The sequence below is a fragment of the Pararge aegeria genome, chromosome 7, assembly GCF_905163445.1.
Source record: "Pararge aegeria chromosome 7, ilParAegt1.1, whole genome shotgun sequence".
Classification (NCBI taxonomy): Eukaryota; Metazoa; Arthropoda; class Insecta; order Lepidoptera; family Nymphalidae; genus Pararge; species Pararge aegeria.
The window spans coordinates 2846491-2863170 of NC_053186.1; the positions used below are offsets into that span (position 1 = coordinate 2846491).

At 34.7% G+C, this 16680-nt stretch overlaps 1 protein-coding gene across 1 annotated transcript in view; it reads right to left on the minus strand.

Moving 5' to 3' along the window:
- Positions 1 to 16680, minus strand: part of LOC120625432 — a 46474-nt gene that overhangs the window by 19625 nt on the left and 10169 nt on the right. The window contains exon 2 of the mRNA XM_039892498.1: positions 174 to 1624. Within this exon, the coding sequence (XP_039748432.1) occupies positions 174 to 1624 (1451 nt within the window). The remainder of the gene's footprint in view (positions 1 to 173; positions 1625 to 16680) is intronic.

The window sequence follows — 16680 nt, forward strand, 5'->3', positions numbered from 1 at the left end:
CTCATCGCTGCACTATTGCTTTGAAAACGCGCGTCTAACTATTGCCATCTGAACATAGTCTGAAACCGAACTAGAAAATAGGTGCGCAAAATTGTATACCATAAAATGAAACATACAAAATACAATTAAACAGAACATGCTATACAAATCACGACAATCACCACTCAATTTACCTGAGAAATCCGTACTGGCGTCGACGTCTAGCGAGCAACTCCCGATTGAATCCACCGATTTATCCATCACTTTCACCACCAGTTTCTTAGAGCACTCTTTCATCAAATCCGATTCTTTCACCTCGATTTCATATGCACCTATACTGTCCAAATCATTATATAAACACCTAACTTCATTTGATTTAGGGGAAACTGTAGAACTTGGCAATTTAATATCAGTATCTTCTGTATCTATAGTCAAAATTGATCCAGGTTTTAAAGTTCCATCTCCTTGGATACCTTTGTCCAGAATTAAGGTGCTTTGACTTGTGAAATTGCTACGTATAGGCTCGATGTATTCAACGTCATCATCATAAACGAACAAGTGGTTGGAATGTCCACTTGGTCCTTCTAGATCCGTCGCATCAGCAGGTATTGCGTCTATAACAGCTCTCGTTTTATTTAAGCTTTTATAGAAATGGTTCTCCAGTTTTTCCAATTGGCGTTTTGTGTCTGTTTGCTTCTTACGCACAGAATCTATGATAACGGGTAGATTTAAGAGATCTGGCGTCTTTTCTTTGGATAGATCACGCCTGAACAGTGGAGAATCGTCGCTTTCTAGTTCGAAACGCTTATATTTAGAAGAACAATAGTCGTCTATTGATGATGTGTCAGATTTCTTAGTATCAAAAAATGTATCAAGTGAGAAAAAAGATTTTCGTTTCTTCTTCGGTCGGTTAGCTTTCTCAAAATTTTGCGGAAGGAACGGATCTCCCGATTTATATTGCTGGACGCAAATGTTGCTTGTGTTGACTAAAGATTTAGGTCGAGATTCTTGTGGGAGACTGAGGACTCTATTCGTCTCAATTTTACGTGAATCCAAGCTTAGTGTTTTACGAAACCGCTCATTTAAGTTGGTGAGTAAAAAATGTCTGCGTTCCGTCGACTTTGGAGTTACGTTGTAAGAATGCTGCTTACTGCTAGAAGGTTGGACATCTGGAATGAGTTCAGTGTACTTAAATTCAATTTCGTTTTCGGAGGTGTCTCTATTCTCAGCTTTACCATACGGTTCTGATGGACATAGAGACGACTGCCTGTTCTCTGGTCTGTGGAAGGAAAACGAGCCTCTATTTGACGAAGACTTGTTCCTGTCACATATACAGTTTCTTACGCAGCTCAATTTGATACAAGGCTCTTTAGATTCGGGTTCTATTGACACTTCGTGTTTAGTATTTGGAATGTAGGTGTCCGGCCTATGTTTATGGACGAGTAGGTCTTGTCTGATTTTCTCCAATCGTTCGTCTCCATTTAGACCTCTTGTGTATTTTGATTTTGGTGGGCGGAAAAATCTAATAGATCCCGACGCGTGAGGGTCTGTGATTCTCCTTCGTAGAAAAAATGGAGAATCAGATATCTTGTTTACTCCCAAGAGGAGGACGGGTGATTTTTTGTCTTCTTCATCCGGGAGATCGCTGTAAAAACAAAAAACAATAACGTTATACGTAAATACTTTTCCTAATATAAATTGGAAATAGTGGAATTAAATATATTGTTATGGGCAATGGAACATTATATTCCGAAAAATATGTTCTTTTGTTAATAAGATTTGTTTTTTTTTTTATTCAGTAACATTTTGGCTTCAAAAAATAATAAAACAAATATACTAAAGTATAATTTTGTTAGAACACAACAAATTGATTTATGTTAGTTGGATTAACCGATAAACAAGACAAATGAACACGAAATTGTTATTTAAAAACAAAAGCAATTCAACAGGTTAAAAATAAAAGAACTCATACTTACACAAACAAAAAATACGTAAGATTTTTTTTTTGGTTGCAGATAAATTAAAATAATGGATCTCACGCAGATCTGTCGTTAATTACATAACATTGTGTGATGGACATTTTGATTTCTTGCGGAAACTTAGTATTTGGAACGTGAGAAACATAGAGTTACCTAATGTTCTCAAAAAATCTTTTTAAATAACTTCACAAAGATGGCTTGGCTTCCCCTTTGTAACCTGCATTCTAAGACAAGTTAATTATTTATTTATTTTTTAATGATAATTGTCTCCCAATTATTAGGTGGAAACTTTTAAAAATATACATGCTACTGGCTCTAAGTAAGACCGCGACTTATTTTGTTTCGGTTTTTGGAGAAACCGATAATTTCCTGGGCTTAAAATGATGCGAGCTGTCTATGCAGAGTGATAGTATGATAATATTATAATAATTAGCGCCAGCATTATTTATTTTATTTATTGTAAATAATAATTTTAGTTTGTAATTATTATTTCCCTAGAAAAATATATTTTTCGTTGATTTATATGATAAGGTAAAAAATTCACACACACACACATATTTAAAATTAATTTAAAGTCTTATAGCACTTTTGAAACGTCAAGTCAGTGTTGTTGTTTGTAGTGACTCTACTACCAGTGTAGAAGGCTCTACAGAGACGTTGATGACCGATTGGCGCAGTTTGCGACCCTGCTTTCGGAGTCCAAGGCCGTGGTTTCGATTCCCACTACTGGAAAATGATTCTGTGATAAGCATGAATGTTCATCAGTGTCTGGGTGTTTATATTTATATTCTCAGTATTCATGAATTATTCTTAAAAATATTCATTAGTCATCTTATTAGCCATAACACAAGCTACGCTTACTTTGGGGCTAGATGCCGGTGTGTGTATTGGTGTAGTATATTTATTTATTATTATTTAGAAGAAACCGGCAGAGACTCAGAGATTGCTCTTTTCAAACATCACTTTATGATTTGACAGTAAATTTTCTATAAATTTTAAAATACATTTTACTAGCTTCTTCTCGCGTTATTCGTCGACGTTTATTATGTTTTTGTTTTCCTGAGTTAAAAAATAACCTATGTCACTGTCCGTCCTTTCCCTGAAGCAAATCAAAAACAAATTGAAACGTTATTATATTCAGGGTACGTGCAAAAACTACTAGGCGGAAGTTCATCCAGACCATTCCTACAAATTCCATTAATTATCATTATAGAAATATTTCTTTTGTTGTTTTTTTTTTTCCTTACATTATACATTAATTAATATATAATAATCAATATATATTTGTGCAACCCTCTCAAGCGCAAAAATCTTCCATAATGAAGATTAGAGTAATGTAATTGAGATCTAAACAACCATGTATTTTTTATTTATAATAAACAGATTTAATTTTTTTTTTTTTTCACTATCTATATGCCAAAATTCAAGTTAGTTGTTTGCCTAGTTGCGTAAAGTAAAACATCAGAAACACTTTTTCGCATTTTCTTAATATTAGTAAGGAAGTGAGTATTGTTTGAAATAGTATAGTCTCGAGGTGGCTCCAGTCGCAAAGTAAAAGTCAAGGTCAAATATTTCTTTATTCAAATAGGCACATAGATGGCACTTTTGAGGTGTTGATTACATACAAAATGTGAACATAGTAGTGAGTAGTGATGGCGATAACTACATTCATAAAACTAAAGCTACGAGGGTTATAAACGCGACCTGGTCTAAGAAGAAGCCCACAACACAATTTTACCCGGGTGATGATAGGGGATCCCATGGCAGTCGAGGGAAGTTTTTAAATTTTATAGCCATGTGGGATACTCTCTAAAATTAAATGTAATCTAATGAGTATTAAACTTAATTTGCTATAATCGAAAAACATGAACGTCTAATATTTCTGGTAGTTTTTAATGTCTTCAATCTTTATATGTACCCCACACCAAACTAATCTTCCGCAATCCACCTACGCACGATTTACTCTGACTCAGGAGATGTTGGCTTTATAAAGAAACTTTGCTACCTCTTCTCAAATAAATTCATGTTCATTGTATACTTATCATGGAATTTCGCAAAGTAATTGTATACAATCTATAACTGATTCTCGTGTCTGTGTCTAATATGCTAAAAAATGCTAGTTTAAAGTACGAGCAACAATAATTGCAGATCTTACGTAGGTACCACATATCACCTAGATCCAGTACCGAGAATTGCAAGAAATGTAAAACCGGTCGCAATTAGAATATTTTAGTATTCCTTAACAGCTGGCGCCTGGTTTGACTGGCTCTGAGATATCAAAGTGTTTAAACTCAGGACTCAGGTGTATTGCATGAGCTAGCCGGCAATTCGAGAAACGTCCGCGCTTTTTTCAAAAGATTTCTGTCGTAATTCCTTTTTTAAAAAAAAAGAACCGACTCTTAAAACAACTAAAGAGCGAGAAAAAAAATAATTCTGCAACATTTTTAAGTTCTTGCCAAGTAATATGTAGCAAGGAAACTGTAGTAATTTTCTAAACTATACTTGGCACCGACCTAAAAATATAAGGTATACAAAAAAAAAACATGCAGGTAAATTGGGACTATTTAAGACAGTTGAAAAGGAGGAGATTATTCAGATTTTCTTTTAATGTATTTTTGGGCATAGCTCTGTTATTTAAAGATTCGTATTCGCATTTTTTTTTTGTTCGCAATGGGTTTATTCCGAAATGGTCCCATTTAGATTTCATGACATTCGTTAACTTAAAACTAAAGCTTCGAGGGTTCCAAAAGCGCCGAGAGATGAGATGGATGACCTTTAGTGGGCCGTTAAATTATTGATGATGGTGATGATACAAATTTAGATCACACCGTGAACACTGTCACCTACCTGACTTCGGACATCATCAAGGAGTTCACCTAACAAATCTCGGTCCGACCCGGGAATCGAAATCAGGAACTCATAGTTCAACATTCTAACCACTAAACCAACGAGGCAAAAGAGGCTAATAATTCACCTAATTAGCATATAATAAGTGAAAGGTGGATGTTACGTACGTGATCAATGAACATGCAAAGCGTAACCATCTAATCTTCACACCTAATTAGACAATCCAATTAAATATCGTCCATTTATATTTGTAATGTCGTAATATAGCAAAATAAATGGCTTAAAAGAACTTAGAGGTTCATTGTTGTATTGCTCATTATTATGTCTGTATAATAAGCAAAATTAAAACGCTTTACTTCAAACTGTAATATAGGATTTCACTGTTATTGCTTAACGTCATCACTTTCGGTCCTCTCTGGCGCTGAATGACTTATGATTTCATTTCACCTGTTGGAACAATGAGGTTCAGTTGATATGTCATTGCAGGGTGCATATCCTGAGATTTTCTACCTACGTTTACTTATTTCTTGCTGTCAAACGTTACAAAAGTGTGTGAGTTTATTCACCCAGAATTTATTGATAGTCTAGTTTCCCAGTTGTAAAAATAGGTGGCACTCTTTCGATTCCATGCAGATTGTAGTCGACTCTTAAGCTATCGAATCAGTAAATGTAGGTAGAAAATCACACACTATACTACCTCAATTACAGAGTTGTAAATAGTACTGGGTATAATTATTTAATTCAGATTTCAGAAACATGAAATCTTATTTGGTGTAATTCGCCGGTGCTATTTTAATATTTATTTATGTTTTTTTTTTTTATGTGAGAGATTTTAAAATCTAATCGTGAGTTTACACTTAAATATAATTTATAATATGTTCATTGTTATGAATGTTATACCTACTTTTTTTGAAGTTATACCTACTTCTTTTGGCGCGTTAGGGAAAAATTATGAGACTAAATTTTTACGATGCGCGCGCACCGGTTAAAAAACCGACACCCTGAAGTTAGCTATAGTCAACGTTCTATATTTCAAAAAAGGTTTGACAGTGTTCACTTTCAATTGTCAAATTTCGGTGATTTATTTAATTCAATTGTACAAAAATCTCAATATTTTAATGTTGAGTGAAACTTGGTTGTCCGATAAAAGGATAACTATATAATGCGTTATAATAAAAATTTTAACGTATTAAACACCTTTTTTATATTGTTCACGTCGTTTTTTCAATGAACGTAGTATACTTTATATCTTGTTACGCCAAAGAAGTATAACTTATAACGCGTAACATTTAATACATATGTACACGCACTTTTTTTTTGTTATAATTTGACGTACCATGGCCAGCCTGATAAAGTCAAAGTCAAAGTCAAAAATATCTTTATTCAAGTAGGCCCATAGGTGGCACTTTTGATGCGTACATAAGAATTACACGGTAGTGAGATGATGGCGATAACCACATTCGTAAACTTAAAACTAAAGCTACTAGGGTTCCAAACGCGTCAAGGTCTAAGAAGAAGCCCACAACAAACTTGGCCGGGTGTTTTTTTTTTGTTATCACCATCTCACAATGTCATTTTAAATAATTAGAAGAGCAACCTGGTTAGAGCAATAATTTACACCCAAGCTTTTTTATCGATAACATAGTCCTTTATACTATAATAGGACTTTCTTATAAGCTTACCTTTAATACAAACTTTGAACTTTTTAAGAGACATCTCCAAGATGTCAATTGGTAGTTTATTGATATATATGTGATGATGCAATATAATAACATGTAAAAATAGTATTATGTGGGAAAGCATCGCCTATATAAGCAGAGCAAAACTTCGCATGCAAGGAGTACGTCCTTCAACCCTGGTATTTGTTGCCCTGCGTCCATCATCCCAAGGGGCAGGTGTATGTTTGTTATTACACAGTCAACCACACCCTTCACCTGAACACAGCAGTAGGTACTGTTTGGCGACAGAAATAAGCGTTGCCGTAGTAATTCCCCGGACAAGCGCTATTTCCAAGAGCTCGACTAATAATGATAGCAAAGTGAATAAAAATTCAACAAATTAAAAAAATAGATAATTGGAAAGTATTTTGAAAATCTCTTTATTACTTTTGTAGTAAATAAATTGTTAAATAATTTTCTGACGATTGCGACATTCTTTAATATTCAATGACATGTGCTGATCTAACTTTCAATTTTCTACTCTCAATTATTCTATTTAACAAATGAAAATTTTTATAAAATGTGAAAGTGATATTAATGAATTTTAAATAGGATATAAAATGAAATAGTGAATATTAAATGAAATGGCGGAGTCCGAGGATCATTTTACTCTTTCATCAATAAATAATAATAAAAGTTATAATATTTTTAATAAATATTTTTGATTTATATTTTTGATAAATAGTTTTACTTCAATCGCGCGTAAAGGGTACACGCACACACAGTTTTTTAAAACCCTGCGAGATTTGTCACTTTTCCAGGCATAAAAACGACCCTACATCCGTATCCAGGATGCAACCGATTCACTTAAAAAGTTCAACTGTGAAGTCTTATTATGATCTATCGAATTTCTAAATATTGGATATTCTAAATATTACTGTTTGCGGAGTATAGCAAATTAAGTTTATTTTCATAATATCGAATTTCTAATCGACTGTATCCATCGACTGGTATCATGTAAACCGGCCATTATGCTTCAGGGAAATGTTTTATTAGGGTAATTATTTTTTTATTGGCCGTAATCGATCAATTCAGAATTTAATTGTTTTGGGTTAATTCTTAGAAAGTAATGTTAGGGGTTATAGCTGCCCCGCAATGTCGCACGCAAAATAATCTATTACTTTTATGAGTTCCGATACAAATACGGTTAGAAACCGGCTAAGTGCGACTTGTTCTTGGGCAGGAAGGGTTCCACACTAAGGAATAATAAAAAAAAAGACGTGTTTGTACTAATGTACACGCGTTCAAAGTTCTATTCTTATTCTAACGTTTGTTAAGAAAACCACACTAACAATAGATTTAGTATTTAATACATTGAAAGTTTTATTACACCGTATTATCTAGGGATTATGGAATGAGCCCGCAGACTTTGACAATGGAAAGTGTAGGTACACTGTCGAAACTTTTTTTGAAAAACTAAAATGTTGACTAGCTTCAGGGTGTCGGTTTTTCGTGACGGTGTGCGCGCGCATCGTAAGAATTTACTCTCATCATTTTTCCCTAACGCGCCAAAAGAAGTATAACTTCAAAAATTACAACAGATTAGCCCTTGAGTCTCACCGTGGCAAGAGATGATGCAGTTTAAGAATGTAGTGGGTTAACCTGTTTGGGGTAGAGCAGTTATATTAAACCCCTAATCGATATCTACGTGTGTATCGGTACTAGACATCGCACTGCAACGCTAAATCACTTGGCGGCAAGTCTTTGTAGATAGAGAAACCTCCCAATTTTTTTTTTCCGAAATAAACGTTAGTAATGGTATTATTATAAATAAATAAATAAATATACTACGACAATACACACATCGCCATCTAGCCCCAAAGTAAGCGTTAGCTTGAGTTATGGGTACTGAGATGACTGATTAATATTTTTATTATCTAATAATATACATAAATACTTACAATATACATATAAACACCCAGATACTGAAAAACATTCATGCTCATCACACAAACTTTTTCCAGTAGTGGGAATCGAACCCACGGCCTTTGACTCAGAAAGCAGGGTCGCTGCCCACTGCGCCAATCGGCCGTTAATACCGATATTATTATAATAAATTAGACGTAAGCTTATAGAAAAGTCCTATTATAGTATAAAGGACTACGTTATCGATAAAAAAAGCTTGGGTGTAAATTATTGGTATAACCAGGTTGCTCTTCTAATAATTTAAAATGACATTGTGAGATGGTGATAACAAAAAAAAACAAAAAAACACCCGGCTAAGTTTGTTGTGGGCTTCTTCTTAGACCAGGACGCCTCGTAGCTTTAGTTTTAAGTTTACGAATGTGGTTATCGCCATTATCTCACTACCGTGTAATTCTTATGTACTCATCAAAAGTGCCACTTACGGGCCACTTATATACTTACTTGAATAAAGATATTTTTGACTTTGACTTTGACTTTACCAGACAAGAGCTCATTCAGTAGTTGAAAAATCCCAAATTTCCCCTACCGGGTATTGAACCCGGACCTCCCACATACCATAGCGCACACCGCTGCGCCAAGGAGGTCCACTCTCCAAATACAGTGATGGTCATTGGTCGCCCAAGGTTGGCGGTCGACTTCACCTAAATTGATTTATCTATTAATAATTATTAATCCATTATCCAACCATTAAGTCTGGGACTTGATCAAACGATTCTTTACGCTAAATATTAAAAAAAAACAAATTTAGACCCAATACGTCCATAGTTATACAGTTGAAAATCGCTTGAATAACGGTTAACAAAGCGTTGAAAACAAAATCACCTGTGAGTCACGAACACTATTTTACAGGTTCAATGACCTTTTATTACTTAAACTATTTTTTTTAGGTGGGTTCCGTACCGAATTAGTTATAAAACTAGTATATGATACTTGTTTTATGCTTTTAACTATTGTATACTTTATAACTATTTAAAAGTGTTTTTAATAGTCTACAATAGTCCTCGGTACGTAATTTTTTTTTTCGAAGCTTTCATAGCCCAGTGGGTAGGACTTCGACTTGACTTTCCGGGTGGCGAGTTTGAATCCCACCACGCACTTCTTACTTTTCTAAGTTATGTGCGTTTTTAGGAAATTAAAATTTGCGATTGATTTGTCAATTATTTAGAGGTGGGTTTAGTAAATCTGAAACCAAATAGTATTATACTTTATTATATTATATTAACACTTTTATAATTGCAACATTTTATTTATTTATGATGTAATTTACAGTATTTTAGATTTTTTATAATTTTTTAATCAAGTCATTTTTTTTTGCATTTATCGCTTTTATTACTTTAATGGGAATAACCTGTGCTTCACTTTATTTAATGTTTTTATTTATCTATTTAATTTGTCGTAACGTCACTCGGGTCTCAGCTGAAAATCAGCGGCATGTCAGTATTTGAAATGCATGCGTATTTGCATTTGCGATCTGTACACCCTTTCTGTCTGGTCTTAGTAAAACTAATGATGAAACCACATCGGCCGCGAATAATCTGTTGAAAACATTTTTTTCTCGTTTCTTACGCGGTCTTAAAACGTAAGGCGTAAGGCGTCTTAAGGCGTCTTAAGGCGTACAAGGTCGGTGTCCTTTAAATCTGAAAACACGATGCCTTGGTACTAGGAACGCATAAATCAAAAGAGGTCGACCCGATGGGTGGACAGGGTGAAGCGCCCGAAGATGGTAGTGTGGTTGTCAAAAATGTTGTCTGAAATATTTATTTATTTAAAAAAAAAAAGAGCAAATGACGGTGCGTTTGCTCTTTATTTTTATTTTTATTTTCTTTCTTTCTGTCTTTCTGTCTGGTTTAGTGCAGACATTCTGTTACTATATTATTATAAGATGTACTGTTTGTAACACTTAATTGTACAGGAATAAATGTATTTTCTTTTTTTCTTTCTTTATTTGTTCTACGGATTTCTTGCCAGAGGCATAGTAATGTTCAATTGCTATTGTCGAAACAAATAGGATTAAATTAGTGGTTCGTTCAATGTGAGTCAATTGAGCTCGGAGTCAAAGGTGACCATCTATTACGAATGAATGCTGATTGTTATCGGCATAAAGCGTTCAGATGCTTCGCGTTCCTCTTCACCATATCAACAGTTAGAGGTTTACTGCTGGATATGGCAGCAGATTTTTTTTTCTTTCTTTTATACAGATTTTTAGTATTTGTTATAGCGGCAACGGAAATAAACCTGTAAAAATTTCAACTGTCCAACTTTCAGACTTCACGTGATACCCACAGCCTGGTGACAGACGGACCGCCAGACACACAGACAGACGGCCGGGCAACGAAGTGTTAGTAATTGGGTTCCGTTTTACCATTAGGGTAAGGCAGCTTAAAAAAGAGAAGCCTAGAAAAACGTGTGTGTCGTGTAAAATGCACCACTTTCTACGCGATATAGAAAGTTTCCGATCTACAGGAACTAATGAAACAGTAGATGGGATTGTTCGCCGTGAGAAAGACTTTCTAACGTTTCATGTTACATTATATAGTGCTGTTATTGCTTTTATGTGTATACGTGAAATCGTTAATCGATCTCTGAATGCGCTGCGCTGTTGGAATCGTAACTTGCGGAAATCTTGCTTGGTTTTTTGCTGCCTGGGTCGGCATAGTAGCTCCTGCACGGATGACCCGACCCGTGTATTTTTATAGGTATAATTGAAGCTGCAAGCTGAAGGCCCGCCTGCAGTGGCGTGCACAGGGTCTTCGGCCAGGGTATGCATAAAGCAGATATATAGCGTAAAATAGAAATATTCCCCTCCAATACGAGCTATATAAAATAATTTGGGTATGCAGTGCTTTTGTGCATGTATGAAATGCACGCACGCCTGATGGTCAAAGTCAAAGTCAAATATTTATTTATTCAAATAGGCACATAGATGGAACTTTTGATGCGTACATTACATGTAAAATATGACATAGAACTAAATTAGTCAACTTAAAACTAAAGCTACGAGGGTTCGAAATGCGCCCTGGTCTAAGAAGCCCACAACAAACTTAGCCGTTTTTTTATGTTATCAAAATCTCACATTGTCATTTAAAACTAATAAAGAAGCAACCTGGTTAGAGCAATAATTTATACCCAAGCATTTTTATCGTTGACGTACCAACTGGTAGTTTATTGTAAAATTGTATACAATTTCCTTTAAATGAATTACTTATTTGAGTTAGTCTAGTATATTGCACTGCAAGTTTATTGATAAACGACTAAGACACCGGGAGGTATCTTTGCATCGTTCGAGTCCATGTAGTACTGAAGTGTATCGAAAATGCACCCGTATTTATATCAATATACCCACCAACACATTGCCATGAACATTGGTTTTTAATCAAATCAATTTAATAAAATATCTGGCAAATATTAATTGATAAATATAAAAAGTTTAATTAATTACCCACTTTATAAATTTACTGTAACATTATTACTGCTTCTAATGTTAAAATTATTTTAAATATATTCAAATTTAATTTATGTTAATAAAAATATAAAAAAAATTAAAAAGAAAATGGACTGTAACAATATAAATATTAGTAGCAGAAATAAACTCGTTGTGCAGTTTACTAGGCTACACAAAATTGCAAATTCATTCAAGGGCAATTTTATATTATTTTATAACAAATTACCAAATGAAATCTTTGATATGTCTCTCAATAAGTTCAAAGTTTATATAAAACGTAAGCTTACAGAAAATTTTTATTATAATATTAAGGATTACTTAAACGATAAAAAAGCTTGGGTGTGAATTGCTCTAGCTTCATAGCTAAATAAATTTACTGTGAGATGGAGGTGATAACAAAAAAAAATTACCCGGCTAAGTTTGATGTGGAACCCTCGTAGCTTTAGGTTTAAGTTGGCGAACGAAGTTATCACCATCCCCTTACAATTATGTAAACATGTATGTATGAACGCTTCATAAGTGCCTGTGATAGGCCTACGTTAATAAAGAAATTTTGAATTTGAATTTTGAATTTGCATTCACATTTTCTGTTAAATTTAGATATATTTTTGTGAACATACATTAAATTTTCAAATATGTATTGGCTAAGTTGATAACCATAGTCTATAAACACAGCAACAGTTCGCAGGACACGCAATATGGAGGGTAGAGGTAAGGAGAGTCATCTGTGTATATGAAAAAGTGTCGTCAAAATGTATTAAATTAGGATGGCGCCACATTTGCATCAGGGTAACTTTTAAAAGAAGCGCCAAATATAAATATTGTTAGAGTAGGCTTGAAAAATAAACAAGGAAGTAAGGTTATATTTACCACAATATTTTGTACAACGTAAGTTGTTGAAATTCTCAATAATTAACTACTTTAGTCGATAATGACATTAAATTTTTTAACTCGGCATACTTCAATTCATCTACGATTGCTACATTCATACCATACCCTGTGCATCCACCAGCGCCATTGTGGAGGATTTTCGAACTGTTATTTAGCGCAACAACTGGACACTTTTTCAACTTTTCTCCCATATAAGATGACTCTCCTTACCTCTACCCTCCATAACACGCAAGGAACACGTCATCCACTTGCCGCCCTGTGCCCATCAACCTTAGGTGTAGTTGATAAGCCTCATGTGGCTGTAATTACGCCGGCAACCACGCCCTACAGACCGGAACAAAGCATTGCAACAATGCTGCTTAACGGCAGACAAAAAGCTCTTCTTACTAGTCCTAAAATGTCGTTTAAAAGAAATGAGTTAACTTTTAAACCCGGAAAAGCAGCTCGAATAAATTAAATTAAAAAAATTCAAAATTCAAAATTTATTTATTTCAAGTAGGCCTAATATAAGCACTTTTGAAACGTCAAGTCTGTCTGTTTGTAGTGATTCTACCACCGGTTCGGAAGGCAGATTCTACCGAGAAGAAGCCGGCAAGAAACTCAGCAGTTGCTCTTTTCCAACATCAACAATTTACATTTTGCATTTTAACATTCATTTTTCTATCTTGTGTGAGCTGAAAGCGGAGCCGAAAGCTTCCAAGCAACCTTGTCATTAAAAAATTCATCAATTGTATAGTAACCTCGCTGTAATAAGTGTGTTTTAACAAATTTTTTAAACTTGTGCATTGGCAGGTCCAAAATCACCTTAGGAATCATATTATAAAAGCGTATACTCAATCCCACAAATGATCCCTGTACCTTACGCAGACGATATGCAGATGACACTAATTTATGACCATTTCTTGTAAGTCGACTGTTTATGTCCACTTTTTGTTTATAAATACTAATATGTAGTCTTACAAATACTATATTGTTATAAATATATTGTGAAGCTACAGTAAGTATGCCTATTTCTTTAAACTTCTCACGGAGGGATTCGCGTGATTTAAGTTTATATATTGACCGTACAGCTCTTTTCTGCAATATAAATATAGTTTCGATATCAGCTGCTTTACCCCATTACAAGATTCCATAGGACATAACACTATGAAAGTACGCAAAATAAACTAGCCTAGCTATTTCAACGTCAGTAATCTGTCTAATTTTTCTGACTGCGTAGGCAGCCGAGCTTAGTTTACCCGCTAGTGAATCTATATGGGCACCCCACTGTAGCTTATTATCCAAGGTCACGCCCAGAAAAACTGTGGCCTACGTTAATAAAGAAATTTTGAATTTGAATTTTGAATTTGCATTCACATTTTCTGTTAAATTTAGATATATTTTTGTGAACATACATTAAATTTTCAAATATGTATTGGCTAAGTTGATAACCATAGTCTATAAACACAGCAACAGTTCGCAGGACACGCAATATGGAGGGTAGAGGTAAGGAGAGTCATCTGTGTATATGAAAAAGTGTCGTCAAAATGTATTAAATTAGGATGGCGCCACATTTGCATCAGGGTAACTTTTAAAAGAAGCGCCAAATATAAATATTGTTAGAGTAGGCTTGAAAAATAAACAAGGAAGTAAGGTTATATTTACCACAATATTTTGTACAACGTAAGTTGTTGAAATTCTCAATAATTAACTACTTTAGTCGATAATGACATTAAATTTTTTAACTCGGCATACTTCAATTCATCTACGATTGCTACATTCATACCATACCCTGTGCATCCACCAGCGCCATTGTGGAGGATTTTCGAACTGTTATTTAGCGCAACAACTGGACACTTTTTCAACTTTTCTCCCATATAAGATGACTCTCCTTACCTCTACCCTCCATAACACGCAAGGAACACGTCATCCACTTGCCGCCCTGTGCCCATCAACCTTAGGTGTAGTTGATAAGCCTCATGTGGCTGTAATTACGCCGGCAACCACGCCCTACAGACCGGAACAAAGCATTGCAACAATGCTGCTTAACGGCAGACAAAAAGCTCTTCTTACTAGTCCTGAAATGTCGTTTAAAAGAAATGAGTTAACTTTTAAACCCGGAAAAGCAGCTCGAATAAATTAAATTCAAAAAATTCAAAATTCAAAATTTATTTATTTCAAGTAGGCCTAATATAAGCACTTTTGAAACGTCAAGTCTGTCTGTTTGTAGTGATTCTACCACCGGTTCGGAAGGCAGATTCTACCGAGAAGAAGCCGGCAAGAAACTCAGCAGTTGCTCTTTTCCAACATCAACAATTTACATTTTGCATTTTAACATTCATTTTTCTATCTTGTGTGAGCTGAAAGCGGAGCCGGAAGCTTCCAAGCAACCTTGTCATTAAAAAATTCATCAATTGTATAGTAACCTCGCTGTAATAAGTGTGTTTTAACAAATTCTTTAAACTTGTGCATTGGCAGGTCCAAAATCACCTTAGGAATCATATTATAAAAGCGTATACCCAATCCCACAAATGATCCCTGTACCTTACGCAGACGATATGCAGATGACACTAATTTATGACCATTTCTTGTAAGTCGACTGTTTATGTCCACTTTTTGTTTATAAATACTAATATGTAGTCTTACAAATACTATATTGTTATAAATATATTGTGAAGCTACAGTAAGTATGCCTATTTCTTTAAACTTCTCACGGAGGGATTCGCGTGATTTAAGTTTATATATTGACCGTACAGCTCTTTTCTGCAATATAAATATAGTTTCGATATCAGCTGCTTTACCCCATAACAAGATTCCATAGGACATAACACTATGAAAGTACGCAAAATAAACTAGCCTAGCTATTTCAACGTCAGTAATCTGTCTAATTTTTCTGACTGCGTAGGCAGCCGAGCTTAGTTTACCCGCTAGTGAATCTATATGGGCACCCCACTGTAGCTTATTATCCAAGGTCACGCCCAGAAAAACTGTGGAAGTCTCTATTCTTAGTGATTCACCATTTATCATTATATTTTTATCATTTTTATCAATTTTTATCAAATTAATAGTCTTTAGTAGCGGACACGCGCGACGTCGTTTATTGTCGCGGACTGTTTTATAGAACTTTATCATGCAGCACTCGCACGCATCAGAATCTCTCAAAAAGGATATCTTTTGCAGTTTTTTCAACATTCCTCATTAATGATAGTAGCCATTGGTCGTAGCGTGATGTTATATAGCCATAATTGTTACTACCAATAAAAAAATAAAATCGAAACAGCATTTTCTGAGATAAGCGCGATCAACCAAACAAAATTTAAGCTTTTATAATATTTCAATAACGCCTATACAAAAAAATCACGTCAATCTAAAACTATATTGCGCGGATTTTGAAAAACAAATGCGGGAAAAATAGCGATGCTATCCTGTAGAAGCTGTTTGCTTTTCCAGGATAAAAAGAAGCGTATGAGCTATTTCAGAATATATTGTAGGTATCTCTGCCAAATTTATTCCAAATCGGTTCATTCGTTGTGGCGTTAAAGCGTAACAAACATACATCCATCTATCTATCCATCCATCCATCCATACATCTAATACACCACGACAAGTGGAAATAATATCCAAATAATATACGTGTAATTATAAACGGGGGTAAACTTTTCCAATTCCATGTTCCATTGCTTTAGCACGTGGACACGTTAAATAAATCCCTTGTCAGGGGATATAGTCAGGGGATATAATCGGGGGATATAACTTTTGGTTCCTTCTTGTGTTAGCCCTGCTGCCAAAGTACGGCAACAGAGAATGGGAGAAATTTATCCCCGTTTCTTATTACACGTACATTATTTGGATGTTATTTCTACCAGTACGCCAATGCTCGGAAAGTTGATAAAGCTGAGATAAATAAAAGTTTTCCCTT